The 12393-nt window shown below is 50.5% G+C and overlaps 1 protein-coding gene across 8 annotated transcripts; it reads left to right on the top strand.

Annotated features, from left to right (window-relative positions):
- Nucleotides 1–267: 267 nt before the first annotated feature.
- On the top strand, nt 268–12137 carry pfkpa (phosphofructokinase, platelet a). 8 transcript variants are annotated; one of them, XM_011607784.2, is made up of 23 exons: nt 269–529; nt 2231–2304; nt 2989–3066; nt 3147–3336; nt 3618–3783; nt 3851–3895; nt 3972–4080; nt 4644–4739; nt 5376–5468; nt 5924–6049; nt 6199–6263; nt 6342–6411; nt 6907–7053; nt 7636–7706; nt 7855–7942; nt 9269–9421; nt 9625–9789; nt 9854–9915; nt 10212–10323; nt 10437–10536; nt 10808–10813; nt 11218–11323; nt 11406–12137. In XM_011607784.2, exons 1-23 carry the CDS (start codon nt 436–438, stop codon nt 11560–11562), a joined length of 2373 nt encoding a protein of 790 aa, XP_011606086.1. In that variant the 5' UTR covers nt 269–435; the 3' UTR covers nt 11563–12137. The 8 variants fall into 8 exon arrangements, with proteins under 8 accessions (XP_003967885.1, XP_029698861.1, XP_029698859.1 ...); XM_029842996.1 differs by lacking the exon at nt 4644–4739 and adding an exon at nt 4292–4387; XM_029842997.1 differs by lacking the exons at nt 4644–4739; nt 9269–9421 and adding exons at nt 4292–4387; nt 8465–8617.
- The last annotated feature ends 256 nt before the right edge of the window (nt 12138–12393 follow it).

The following is a 12393-nucleotide window of genomic DNA, read 5'->3' as shown; positions in this document are numbered from 1 at the left end:
GGAAAAAATGACTCAATTTTTATCATCTGTCACCATTCTGGGGTTTGTTTCGTTGTTTTTCGGAACCAGAAACTTTAATGCAGGTTTCTGGCACTAGACATGAGTTAACATCCCTAAAAACTCCAATTCCTGTCCGCATCTTCCAGTCTGGCCCGCCCATATGTCATCTACACCTCTCACTATTGGTTCAAAGGAACACGCGGGCGACCGGTGCTGCGACGTGATTGGCTCAGGGGAGTGTCAATCATCTCTCCTGACGTCAGATCATGCAAATCGAGAGTGGATGCGGAACAGGGAGCGGGCACATAGCGGGCACAGAAACGGGGAGGAAGGACGACTGTCGCCCTTCACTTATTTCAGCACAATTTTCTACCTGCTGTTGTCTCCTTGTGTGTTTGTCTGGAATCGGACCGTGATAAACACTGAGCTGTGAAAATGGCGCAGCCGGACGGCAAGAAGATCTTTTTTGAGAACCTGTCTGGAGCCGGGAAAGCTATCGCGGTCCTGACGAGCGGAGGGGATGCTCAAGGTAAAGCCCTCCATCGTGTTTCCAAATGCGTAGTGGACAGAATAAGACATTTAGTCCGCATCTTGTGCGGAGGTGCCACTGTCCCAGCAGGGGGGCGCCGTCTCCTTAACGAAGCGCTGCGCAGCTGATGAGGTGACAGTTGGTGAGCCGAGGAACCGCATCGCCACCCGACATCCGCCACGTCTCTGCAGGCTTTGCGATTGTATTTCCCACGCTGATAATCGACTCGTCTTATGTAATGCACGAGGCAGTGACACATGGGAGCTGTATGTTGCTGCATTGCGGCTGGGAGGGCAGCAGAGAGGGCAAAGGTCAGAGAGTACCTCTGGCGCAACGTTCCGTCGGTGGGATGAGAGTCGTGTCCGCGGCTGCTGGGATGTCCGATCATCTGGGCTCCGTGATGCGCTGCATCTCACATCTCTCTCGAGGGGCTGTTGCATCACAGAGGAAACCCTTAGTCACGTGTTCACCGACCACGTAAAGCGGCACATTGACAGCACAGACACATGCGCGGTCTTACACAATAGCTGCAGCATCCCAGTGACCAGTTAGGACGCACTTATCATTTCATATTTAGTGCTCGTGTGATGCATCTTGGGTTTTATTTCATTCTGCATCCCTCATCTGAAAACGTGCAGCCGTGCCCAGTTCACGCACGCCTCGGCGTGGGGAGAAGGTTGCTGTGGTGGCTTTACTTTTAGCCCTCACGCAGAGACGTGGAGCTGGCCCCCGCACCGACCAATCAGGCTGCACCATGCTTGACAGGAGCTGAATGTCATGTCGCACAGAATTATGCGGCCTTGGTTTTGACTTTTTTCCCCTCCCGACCCGACGTGTCTGAGAATACGTCCGCCAGGAGCCGAGGGATGAACCCCAACACATCTGAACTGCTGAAAGAAAAACACAGCTGCTGCATTTTTGGAGATAATCTTTAACCTTTTACTCAAACAGCCATTCCCCACGCCGTTCTCCCTTCTCCTGCCCCCAGCCTCCCTCCTCTGTCCCCTCTGATTAGAGATTAGGCTGCTCAGTTGGGTTATGTAATCAGACAATAGCTCCCCAGGCTTGTGTTCTGTTACACTGGACTGACTGTTTACAGGTTTTGGACACTTTGGTGTTTTATTACTCTCCTTTTCTGGAGGAAAAACACTTCCCGGGACATTCAACATGTTCATTTTCCTATCTCTACTTTCAACATGGTCCTTTATAGCCGAAACCTCTGTGTTGCTTGGTAACAGCATTTCTTGGTTGCTGTTGGAGCTGCAGTATTCACCAGTTTGTGCAGAGGGGAGAAAAAACCAACCTCATCACGTGTTTATCTACTCTGCCCTGCCAACTTCCTGTTGTGAGGACCATTCTTCAGGTTGTCAGCATTCAGACTGTCCTCCCGTTGACATTCCACCCACACACTTGTCCCCTAGTTGGTTATTGAGTTCAGTGGAAAACTGCAAAATCATTGGCAGCTGTGGGAGGAGCGGGGGAAAACCGCTTGACCAAATATGGCGGTTTGCTGCCGCGGCGCGCAGAACCGCACGGGAGAAACACAAAGTTATGATGGGCTGTGCTTCACACACACCAGCACACTGCTGTTTTGAGAGGAGACAGGAAATTAAAGCCGATAAACCCAAAAACCATGTCTGCGCCACTTGTTAAAGAGATTGTTGCTCTCTTCTTTCTTTTCTTTGTTTCTTTTTCTTCCAGGTATGAACGCCGCTGTTCGCGCTGTCGTCCGAATGGGCTTGTACGTAGGAGCAAAAGTATATTTTATTCACGAGGTGAGGCGACCATCTGCGATGCACTCATTTCAGGACTTCACACCACATGAACCTGTTTATTACGCCTGTGCAATAGCAGGAAAACTGGCAACGGGTGGGCGGATTGTTGAATATTCCGAAACTATTTGAATTCCTCGTTTTGGAATAAATTGATTAGTACAGCAACGAGGAATCTGTTCAGATGGGGGGAGAATATTTGCCCTTAATGTGCCCTTTAAACATTATCACTCAGACTTAAAGCATTTCTCACTGCCTGCGTGATAAATAAAAGAAATCCTCTCTCCTTTAGCCTTACGCACCTTTTTCAGGTGTTTTCTAAGAGCAGGTATCTGGTATGAAACAACGAGGAGAGGCCGTTTCACCGCACCATCGCATTTAAATGGACTTTGCATAATATCGATGCATTCAAATAACAGCATAAAGGACATCAGTGGAATGCCGGCTGAGTCATGTGCTCGTTGCACATCTGCGCCTCCTCTGACGTGCGTGGTTACATAACTGGCTCTGCTCCTAACAGATGTATTCCTCCCCCCAGGGGGCCTCAGGACCATATAACAGTTAATGCAACCCTACAGGATCAATCCTAGAACGCTGACGCCACCTGATCCTGGTGTTGCTAACGGTGACATTAGGATTGATCTAACCCGGGGTCCTTTTCAATGCTTATTGTCCTCTTCTCCCCAGGGATATCAGGGCATGGTGGACGGTGGAGACAACATCAGAGAAGCCTCGTGGGAAAGTGTCTCCAGCATGCTACAAGTGGTGAGCAACGCCTCAGACACTCTCATATCGTGCGGTGCGTCTATTGACGTGGAGCTGAATGAAGTTTGCGTCCCCGTCAGGGTGGAACTGTGATCGGCAGCGCCCGCTGTAAAGAGTTCCGCACCCACGAGGGCCGTCTGAAGGCCGCTCACAACCTGGTGCAGCGCGGCATCACCAATCTGTGCGTGATCGGCGGAGACGGCAGCCTGACGGGAGCCAACCTGTTCAGGGAGGAATGGAGCGGGCTGCTGACCGAGCTGGTGGAACAGGGTAGTGTGGGAACGCCGCTTTCTGGGATTACCCCCCTTCTGGGTTTTATTGACTCGCTTTGTAAACAAACAAAAGGGAATCTCATACCGATTCTCACGGTCAGAAAGTCTGAAACCTAAACTTACTTTTCCTTCAAAATCCTACAGCACAGACAGTTCAGGGTTACTTCCTGCTTGTTGTATTTTGTCAACATGTAGAGTGTAGTCCGTACTTATAGTAGAAACACAGCGGGGATGCTAACTGGAGGAACTGGATTAACCCCAGCGCCCTGATCCTTCCAGGCCTGATCGAGCAGGATTCGGTTCAGAAATATTCGGCCCTCCACATCGTGGGCATGGTTGGCTCCATCGACAACGACTTCTGCGGAACCGACATGACCATCGGGACGGACTCGGCGCTGCACAGAATCATCGAGGTGGTCGACGCCATCATGACGACGGCCCAGAGGTGAGTCTCGTGTAACATAGGACGTAATCCTTCCGCTCGCTTCTCACCGTCTCCTCCGGTTCCTCAGTCACCAGCGGACCTTCGTGCTGGAGGTGATGGGCAGGCACTGTGGGTAAGAACTGTCCTGTTTGTTCTGAGACACAGATGATGATCAGCTCCTCATTCTTTCACCTGGGCTTCCTTCTCAGCTACCTGGCTCTGGTGAGTGCTCTGGCCTGTGGAGCCGACTGGGTCTTGATTCCAGAAATGCCTCCAGAGGACGGCTGGGAGGACAAGATGTGTCAAAAGCTCTCTGCGGTAACATAATCTCATATTTTTCCCCAGATCAAACATGACTCACCCGGATGTGCCGGCTGTTATTACTTGGTTTAACGTTCCCATTTATTCCGAAACAGTTGCCGGACTTTTAAAGGAGCGAGTCCTCACTACAGACGCAAATTCATTTTTGACACGGAAGCTTTATCTCCTTTAATCCAAGTTTCTGCTTTACAATCATGTCACGGCTCAGACCCGTTCCAGGGGCACGAGGCTGAACATAATCATAGTAGCAGAGGGCGCCATTGACAGGCACGGGAAGCCTATAACGTCTAGTTTTGTCAAGGATGTGAGTACCCCAGCAGAAAGAAAGGGGAAGCCAGAAGCATGGAGACCCACCTGACGAGCAACAAAACGGATCGTGCGTTTCCTCTCAGAGCCTGGCTCCACGGCGGGGCGCTGACGGCCTTCGTCCCAAATTCAAATGCGCCCTCTTGGGTTCTGCTTGCATCACCTGGCCACCATGCTTCTGAAAGCCCACGTCGCAGCCGCAGTCTGAGTTTTTCTGTCATGTTTTCTCTCCACCTCCAACCCCCTCCCCGTAGAACCGAGCAGGGAAGAAAAGGCTGAATGTCATAATTGTAGCCGAAGGGGCGATTGATCGTAGCAACACGCCCATTACCACTGACTATATCAAGGATGTAAGTACGGAGCTTCGGGTGAAAGTCTGGCGGTTCCCCACCTCGACTGTATGACCTCTACCACTGTACTGCTGCCCTGGTGTGGCTTTGACTTTCTGTGTCTCTGAAGTGCTCTGTCGGGTGCACGCTATAGTTTGGTAAGACGGCTTTCACCACCTTCTCCAGCTAGAGTAAAAACTAAAACCTCCCACGCAGACATTTGCCAAGTCAAATGTCCCGTATTGATTTCTGCTTCACAAAGCTGTGTGGGTCTTGTGGTTGACAACGTCGTGACACCGTGTGCTCAGACCTCGCACCAAACATTTGTAGCTGTTTCTTTGGTTTTTTTTTCTCCCGTAAAATCCGGGCTCTGATTTCATTAAGCACGACCTCCTGTGATGTTACCGACAAGCTAAGAGCTAACATGACTGAAAAATTAGAATGGCTTGCTTGTGCTTTTCTGTTTCCCCTTTTCTTTAGCATTTTCTACTGGTTTCTGTGGTGTGCCTCTCCTCCCATCTTTTCACTTCCCAGTTTGATTCTGTGAGAGAAGAGGTTTATTGTGCATGATTCCCTCCCCTGAGCTGTTAGCTTCGTAATAGTTGAGAAGAGGAGAGGCAAATGCTCACGATGACCTTTTCTTTTGTATCCTTCCAGCTTGTTGTCAAAAATTTGGGTTTTGACACACGAGTGACCATTCTGGGACACGTGCAGAGAGGAGGAACCCCTTCTGCTTTTGACCGCATCCTGGTAGGTCAACAGGGTCATCTTTAGGCTGCTTTCAAACTGGGAAGCTGTGGTTTTAGAGAGAAGTCAGTCACGATGAGTTACCTCAGAGACATCAGCCTCTTGACGCGTCTGCCGTGGGATCCGGGTAAAGGTACACTGGGAGGAACTAGCAGCACAGAGCGCTTGCCATGTTATCCCGTGTGTCTGAGGAGAACTGGACTCGGCTTTGAGGTTAAGCACATTAACAGATTTGTGGCTCAGCGTGTGAAGCGCTGCTGCACAGCGAGAGTCCAGCAGATTGTTTCCTGTTTGTGAGCCACCAGCTAAAACCTGAAGCCTACTTTCTCATTCTGTCCTGGTCTTCCACGCCTATAATGTTTTCCCGTCCCGCGGGTTCTGTTGGTAACGTTTGCGCCCAGTCCGTGCCCTAGTGTCGGTACCAGCGTTTAAATGTTCGGTTGTTGCTCTGTGCCCAGGCCAGTCGTATGGGCGTGGAGGCGGTTCTCGCCCTCCTGGAGACCACAGCCAACACGCCCGCCTGCGTGGTCTCGCTGTGTGGCAACCAGTCGGTGCGACTGCCTCTGATGGAGTGTGTGGAGATGGTAGGTCCTGGACCTGGAAGCCAAGGCTGATAGATACAACATGGAAGAAAAAGACAAGCTTTTGGTGTTGTTTTATTATGAAGGTTGCCCTCTTCACATGCAGCACATGTTCTCATAACAGATCTCATTATAGATTGTGCTTTCCTCAGACTCAGGAGGTCCAGAAGGCAATGGACGAGAAGCGGTTCGAAGAGGCGGTGAAGCTTCGAGGCAGGTAGGAACGGGGAATCGGTGCAAAACCCCTCCTGACAGAGATGGTACGGATTCATTCACGATGACTTTCCATCTACAGGAGTTTTGAAAACAACCTAAAGACCTACAAGCTCCTGGCTCATCGTAAACCAGAGTCCGACCTGCCTCGTGTAAGTCACCTCTGCCTGGAGGTCAAAGGTCACCTTCGGAGAATTGAAGGAGCCCCAGCAGGTGGACCTTTTACTCTCAATCGGTCCTGAGGATGTGCTGAATGACAATGATGCACCTGCTCTCATCTAGGTGCTCCTGTTGTCAGGAGTTTTGCACACAGCCTCACCTTTGTTTCAGCGCGGGCCATAATTAAAGCCAAGGGCTTCACACCAGACCCACAGGGCTCAGCGAGCTGCGGTATCAGATGGCGGCCAGCTCCCCACCAACTGATGACTTATTCATCCCTAACTGGAGCTCTGGCGCCTGTTGCTACAGCACAGACGTCTCGCACTGGTGATGGGTGACGCGAGGACAGCTCGCTTTGGGGCTTCAGACCCCATTTGTCATCGTGACCCCTCCCCCCCGTCCCCGTCGGACGACCTTATAATTGAGCACAGAGGAATCATTGTTGATTAAAATTGCATGAGCTGTCTGGTTTGTTTTTGTGCCCACAGAGCAACTTCAATGTGGCTGTGTTGAACGTGGGAGCTCCTGCGGCGGGCATGAACGCTGCCGTCCGTTCAGCCGTCCGGGTGGGAATCTCTGAGGGACACAAGGTGTTTGCCGTCAGTGACGGCTTCGAGGGATTCTACAAAGGACAGGTGGGTTCAGTGCTGCTGACATTTTCTGGTGTTTACATGTCAATAAACATTCAAAAATGTCCAGGTAACACAAACATTTATTGTTAGTAAGATGTTGTTTCATATTTATAATGGGAGGAAAGTCAAGTGTCTGTGTATAGCACAAAGCTATACCACGATGATCCGCTAGAGGGCAGCAATGCCTTGACTATAGATGGTGGGGAGTGGAAGTCGCAGACAAAACAGAGCGGGGGGGGGGGGGGGGGGGGGGGGGGGTATTGAGACTGTGCTGTAACATGAGAACTTGTTATTTTCCGCACAGCCGGTTCTTCACTCACCTTTTCCTTGTGGAAAATCCCAGTCATTACTGAGTCAACTGATTCCAATAATGCAAACAAGCTGACCATTCGTCAGGATTACTGCACAATCCACGAGTGTCCTGCTGAGGCGGGGGGTGGGGGGGCTTCTATCCCTGTCTGTATTAGATCAATTTCTTCTTTCCCCATCTAGAAAAAACAGAATACTAAACTAGAGGTTTACACAGCATAAACCAAAATACAGTTTGCTTCAACAGTGACCTTTAATTGAGTGCAAATGTTTCAGATAAAGGAGATTAAATGGGCTGATGTTGGAGGATGGACAGGACAGGGTGGATCTCTACTGGGGACCAAAAGGTAAAAGCTTGATGAATCATTTTAAATCCACATAACCTGGATCATGAACACAGCAACACACGCATTAAGAGTCAGTAATTAGAGACGTTTCACCTGCTGCCGTCCGATCACTGAGCCTGTCGTCTTTTCCTGCCTCTCATTTCTTCAGGACCCTTCCTGCGAAGCACGTCGACAAAATTGCTGCGCAGATGCGACAGCACAACATTAATGCTCTGCTTATTGTGGGCGGATTTGAGGTACGTCGCCACCGGCCGCTCCTGTCGTTGCGCTGTGGGGTTACAATGTCACCCTACTTTATATGAGTCCGCCATCCTTTGCACCATCACCAACATAGAACCATCATGCTGCATTAAATAAAGACAGAGCAGCACCATTCTAATATATATATATATATATATACTCCATGTCTATAAAAAACCTCAAGAGTAACAAGAGTTTAGATGTGTTTGTTGGATGGTTTTAATGGAAACCTGCTTTTTTTTCCAGCCATTTCACTCACTCCTGTTATGGTGCTCATCACCAGCTTTACAGTGTTTTCCTGTGATGTGTGTGTGTGTGTGTGTGTGTGTGTGAGCAGAGGATGTGGAGTGGCACCTGTCTGTTTGGCTGCTGTCCGGTGTGATAGACGTGGCTCTCTTCCTTTTGGCGCCCTCTACTGTTTCCTTATGGCACCGCTCTTCCACCACTGCACCTCCTCCCCCCCCCACAATACCCAACCCCCCCTTATGGACGCTAAAGCCCTTGGCTCTGCCCTGCAGGGCTTCCTGTCATTGCTGGAGTTGTTAACAGCACGCGAGAAGTATGAAGAGTTCTGTGTTCCCATGGTGATGGTCCCAGCCACCGTCTCCAACAATGTCCCGGGCTCAGACCTCAGCATCGGCGCTGACACGGCCCTGAACGCCATCACTTCTGTAAGTGATGGGGCTGGCGAATGTTTTTAATAGGCGTGCACACACACACGCACACACACACACGATTCTAGATGGACAGAAAAGACAGGGACTCCCTCCTTGTCTCTACATCGTGATTAATGTCCAGCTCAGGTAAGTAGCTGCCAGCAGGCTGTGAGGTGCATGAGCACAGTGGCCACCATGTTTGCTCTGCCTGGCTTTCACCCTGCTACGCCCCCGCTTGCTGACCCCTCGACCACCATCTTCTTCGTGTTTTTTCCTCCTCCTCCTCCTCCAGTTGTGTGTGTTGCCAGAGACCATGTTATCTGCGCCGTCACTGTCACATTCAGCCAATATGTCTTCCAGATTTTTTAAAGAATCAGAACTTTTCCACACAAACGAACCCTCGACTCTCCGAAGGGAGTCCGGTCTGGCCGCCCCGACGGGCTACTTTGTCTGGCCGATCCCCGCAAACACAGAAAAGCCCCTTTTCGCTTCCGCCCTCCCTCGTCTGTGTCCCGTCCTCCCTCCGCCAAAGGGAAGCCATCAGCCACTATCACGCGGAAGGAGCCGGAAAGGCAGGTTGCGCTCCACCAGAGAGAGATTTGCCCTCTCTCTGTCGGTGACCGGCCTTTCGTGGCTCTAACACATCTCCATGTGCTGCCGCTTCAGGCGTTTGAGAGTCTGCTGCAGCTGTTTGAGGCTCGCGCCACCTACGAGGAGTTTTGCATACCCATGTGTATGGTGCCCGCCACCATCAGTAACAATGTTCCCGGCACCAATCTGAGTATTGGGGCAGACACCGCCCTCAACGCTATCGTGGAGGTAAGAGAGGACAGCCCCACGCCGATCCCAGCCTTATGAGAGCTTTTAAAGGCAGATGTGCGGGACTTCCTGTTTGCACGTGCATCTTTTTCGCTTGGGTTTATATGAACATTCTGAACCTACCTGCATTGGTCTGTGGTGTGAAGCCTCGTGCGCACGCTGAGGCAGCTGTTTGACTCTCTTATGTGCGCTGACCGCATCAGACTTGCGACCGCATCAAGCAGTCGGCCAGTGGAACCAAGAGGCGCGTGTTCATCATCGAGACCATGGGCGGTTACTGCGGGTACCTGGCCAGCGTCGGGGGCCTGGCCGCCGGAGCCGACGCCGCCTACATCTACGAGGAGCCGTTTGACATCAGAGATCTGCAGGTGATAAACGTCAGTCGCGACAGCCTTTACTGGGCCACGTTACTGACACCCTTCCCTCCCACAGGCCAACGTTGAACACTTGACAGAGAAAATGAAGACCAGCATCCAAAGAGGACTGGTGCTCAGGTACTGTAAGAGCTGCTTAAATCCCACTCTTAGGTCGCGTTTTACAGCTGCGTTTCCTCCATTTCTGGCGATCATTAAGCTGCTTGTACAGAGCAGATTTACTGCTGTTGTCAGCAGTTTACAAGCCAAGTGTTCACACATTAATCAGCTCAGTTTCCACTTCCAACATTCATTTGAGAAGCTTTAATTTAGTCTGCAGTACCCGTGGCTGGTCGCTAGGGGGCATCCGCGCGCCACATCAGTGTAATATGACGACAGAAGAAGATGCAATTGTCAAATTCATTTTCTTCCCTTAGGAACGAGAACTCCAATGAAAACTATACTACTGACTTTATCTACCAGCTGTATTCTGAGGAGGGTAAAGGAGTGTTTGACTGCAGGAAGAATGTGCTGGGACACATGCAGCAGGTACACACATTCCCTCCCCTGTCAGGAATATCCGTCCAACCTTTTCTTTGTGTTTGTATCGTCAATACGCACCAGTATAAAGGCCCTGCAGTAAATGTCACACTGTCCAATAGGGCGGCGCTCCATCTCCATTTGACCGTAACTTTGGCACCAAGATCTCTGCCAAGGCCATGCAGTGGGTGACCAGGAAGCTGGGGGAGACCTTCAGACAAGGTTTGTTCTTCTGTCCCCCTCAGACCACCTGCTGTCCCTCTGAACCTGCAGCGACGCGACCGCACGCTCTGCCGCCGCGTCACTGCCTAACGCCCTCAAAAGTGCCGTATGGACTCTTTATGTACATTCACCGAGTGAATGTGTTGATTGTCACACGATGATGCCGACAGCTGATGCGAGACCACCCTGCATGAGTCCAGGCCAGACTTTGAGTTAAAACTGCTCTTTGTTTTGTTTGTTTTTTCTATTTCCTACACGTGGATGACATAAGATGAAGGTAAACCTTTTGTTTTTGTCACGCCGGCTCCACGACCATCTTTATCTTTACACTCCGCTTCACTCGTCTGTCTGCCACTTTGTAGAAAGACGGTTATTATTTCACATAGTCGCGTTGTAAATGAATGAGCACATGCACATTAACCCATTTGGTTTGCATCTTCCCCTCATGTATGATGTCTTTTAATGCTGCTTTTTATTGCAGACGTGTCACCCGTTTTTGTCTCGGTGCTGCTCCGCCTCATTGTCGTCCTGTAGATCCCTTCATCCTATTTTTATTCTTCAAGTTTACAGCCGCTTGAAGAAGTGCCACAAACATCTGTTGGCTGCCCCTCTGTGTGGGGGGACCCTTCTGTCCTTCCCCACGTGTCCGTCTCTTTGACGCCGCGTTGTGTCCCCTCGCAGGACGCGTCTTTGCCAACAGCGAGGACTCCTGCTGCCTGCTGGGAATGCGTCGCAGGGCTCTGGTCTTCCAACCCGTCGTGCAACTCAAGGGCGAGACTGACTTCATGTAAGTATTTTAAGCCAGAAATTTGCTGTATTTTCTTTGTAGGTCGGACCGTAGAGGTCAGATGATGCTCTTCTGTCTGAAGTCACAGGATCCCTAAAGAGCAGTGGTGGCTGAAGCTGCGTCCTCTGATGAAGATCCTGGCCAAGTACAAAACCAGTTACGACGTGTCGGACTCAGGACAGCTGGAGCACGTCGTCCACAACCGGCCTAAAGAGCTGGACGCCTCTGTAGCCATGTGAGGGACGGCGCGGCGCCGCCCTTCCCCCGGACATGGCCTCCGTCGGGCCCAGTGTCGCCTTTGTTTCCTGTCGTTTCCTCCGATATCACTCCTGCTGTTCGGTCCTCCTGAATGGTGACCTCTGCAGCGTTAGACACACACACACACACACACACTGTTGCACACCTAAAACTCAGCCTGTCCGTCATGCATCCGTGTGTCCTGGATGTCTAGTGTCACTGTTGTTTTATAAATTGCACTTTCTGTGTCCGCAGCGGTTTGGCCGGGCTCTGATCCAGAAAGGCACGAGGACAGAGTCGGCTCAAAAACCCACGCGAGCGTCTGTCCAGAACCGCCGTGAAGGTTCAGCGTATTTATGTGAGACTGATGCGATGCAGTCCTGCTGCTGCCAGCTAAAAGAACAGCGTATTCTCGGACACTGAACATAGTATTTATCTTTTTAACATTGTTTATTTTGCTCGTTAACTTGGATCTGTTATTAAGTGTAGGCACTGCTGTACTAGGTGACTGTCCTACGGCACATGTTAGATGTATAAAAGACTTTCCCAGAGAATAAAAGAGACTTGAAAGACGAAACCAACAGTGTCTGTCATTACTAGTTATATTAAAGCTATTTGAACACATATTAATGGATACAACAGGCGACCGCCCCATAGTAACACAAAGTTGAGACGATAAGGATGATCACCATGGTGACAACAAATTGCCACATAAGAGGAACAAGCTGCCAGACAAGAAAGAATGGTGATGGGCCAAACAAAACCATCTAAAATTGATACAGTTAAAATCAAAAGTCATTGAAAAGCCGCTTCTTCCGCTCCCACTCGTTTCC

This window comes from Takifugu rubripes, chromosome 10, assembly GCF_901000725.2.
Source record: "Takifugu rubripes chromosome 10, fTakRub1.2, whole genome shotgun sequence".
Taxonomy (NCBI): Eukaryota; Metazoa; Chordata; class Actinopteri; order Tetraodontiformes; family Tetraodontidae; genus Takifugu; species Takifugu rubripes.
This window is presented reverse-complemented; position numbering and strand designations above follow the sequence as displayed.

What these genes read in the sequence shown, in the direction of transcription:
- pfkpa (XM_011607784.2), top strand. Translation starts at nt 436, where the DNA reads ATGGCGCAGCCGGACGGCAAGAAGATCTTTTTTGAGAACCTGTCTGGA. An exon ending in AAGTATATTTTATTCACGAG is followed by an intron (nt 2,305 to 2,988) that starts GTGAGGCGACCA and finishes TCTTCTCCCCAG; the next exon opens with GGATATCAGGGCATGGTGGA. An exon ending in ATCATGACGACGGCCCAGAG is followed by an intron (nt 3,784 to 3,850) that starts GTGAGTCTCGTG and finishes CCGGTTCCTCAG; the next exon opens with TCACCAGCGGACCTTCGTGC.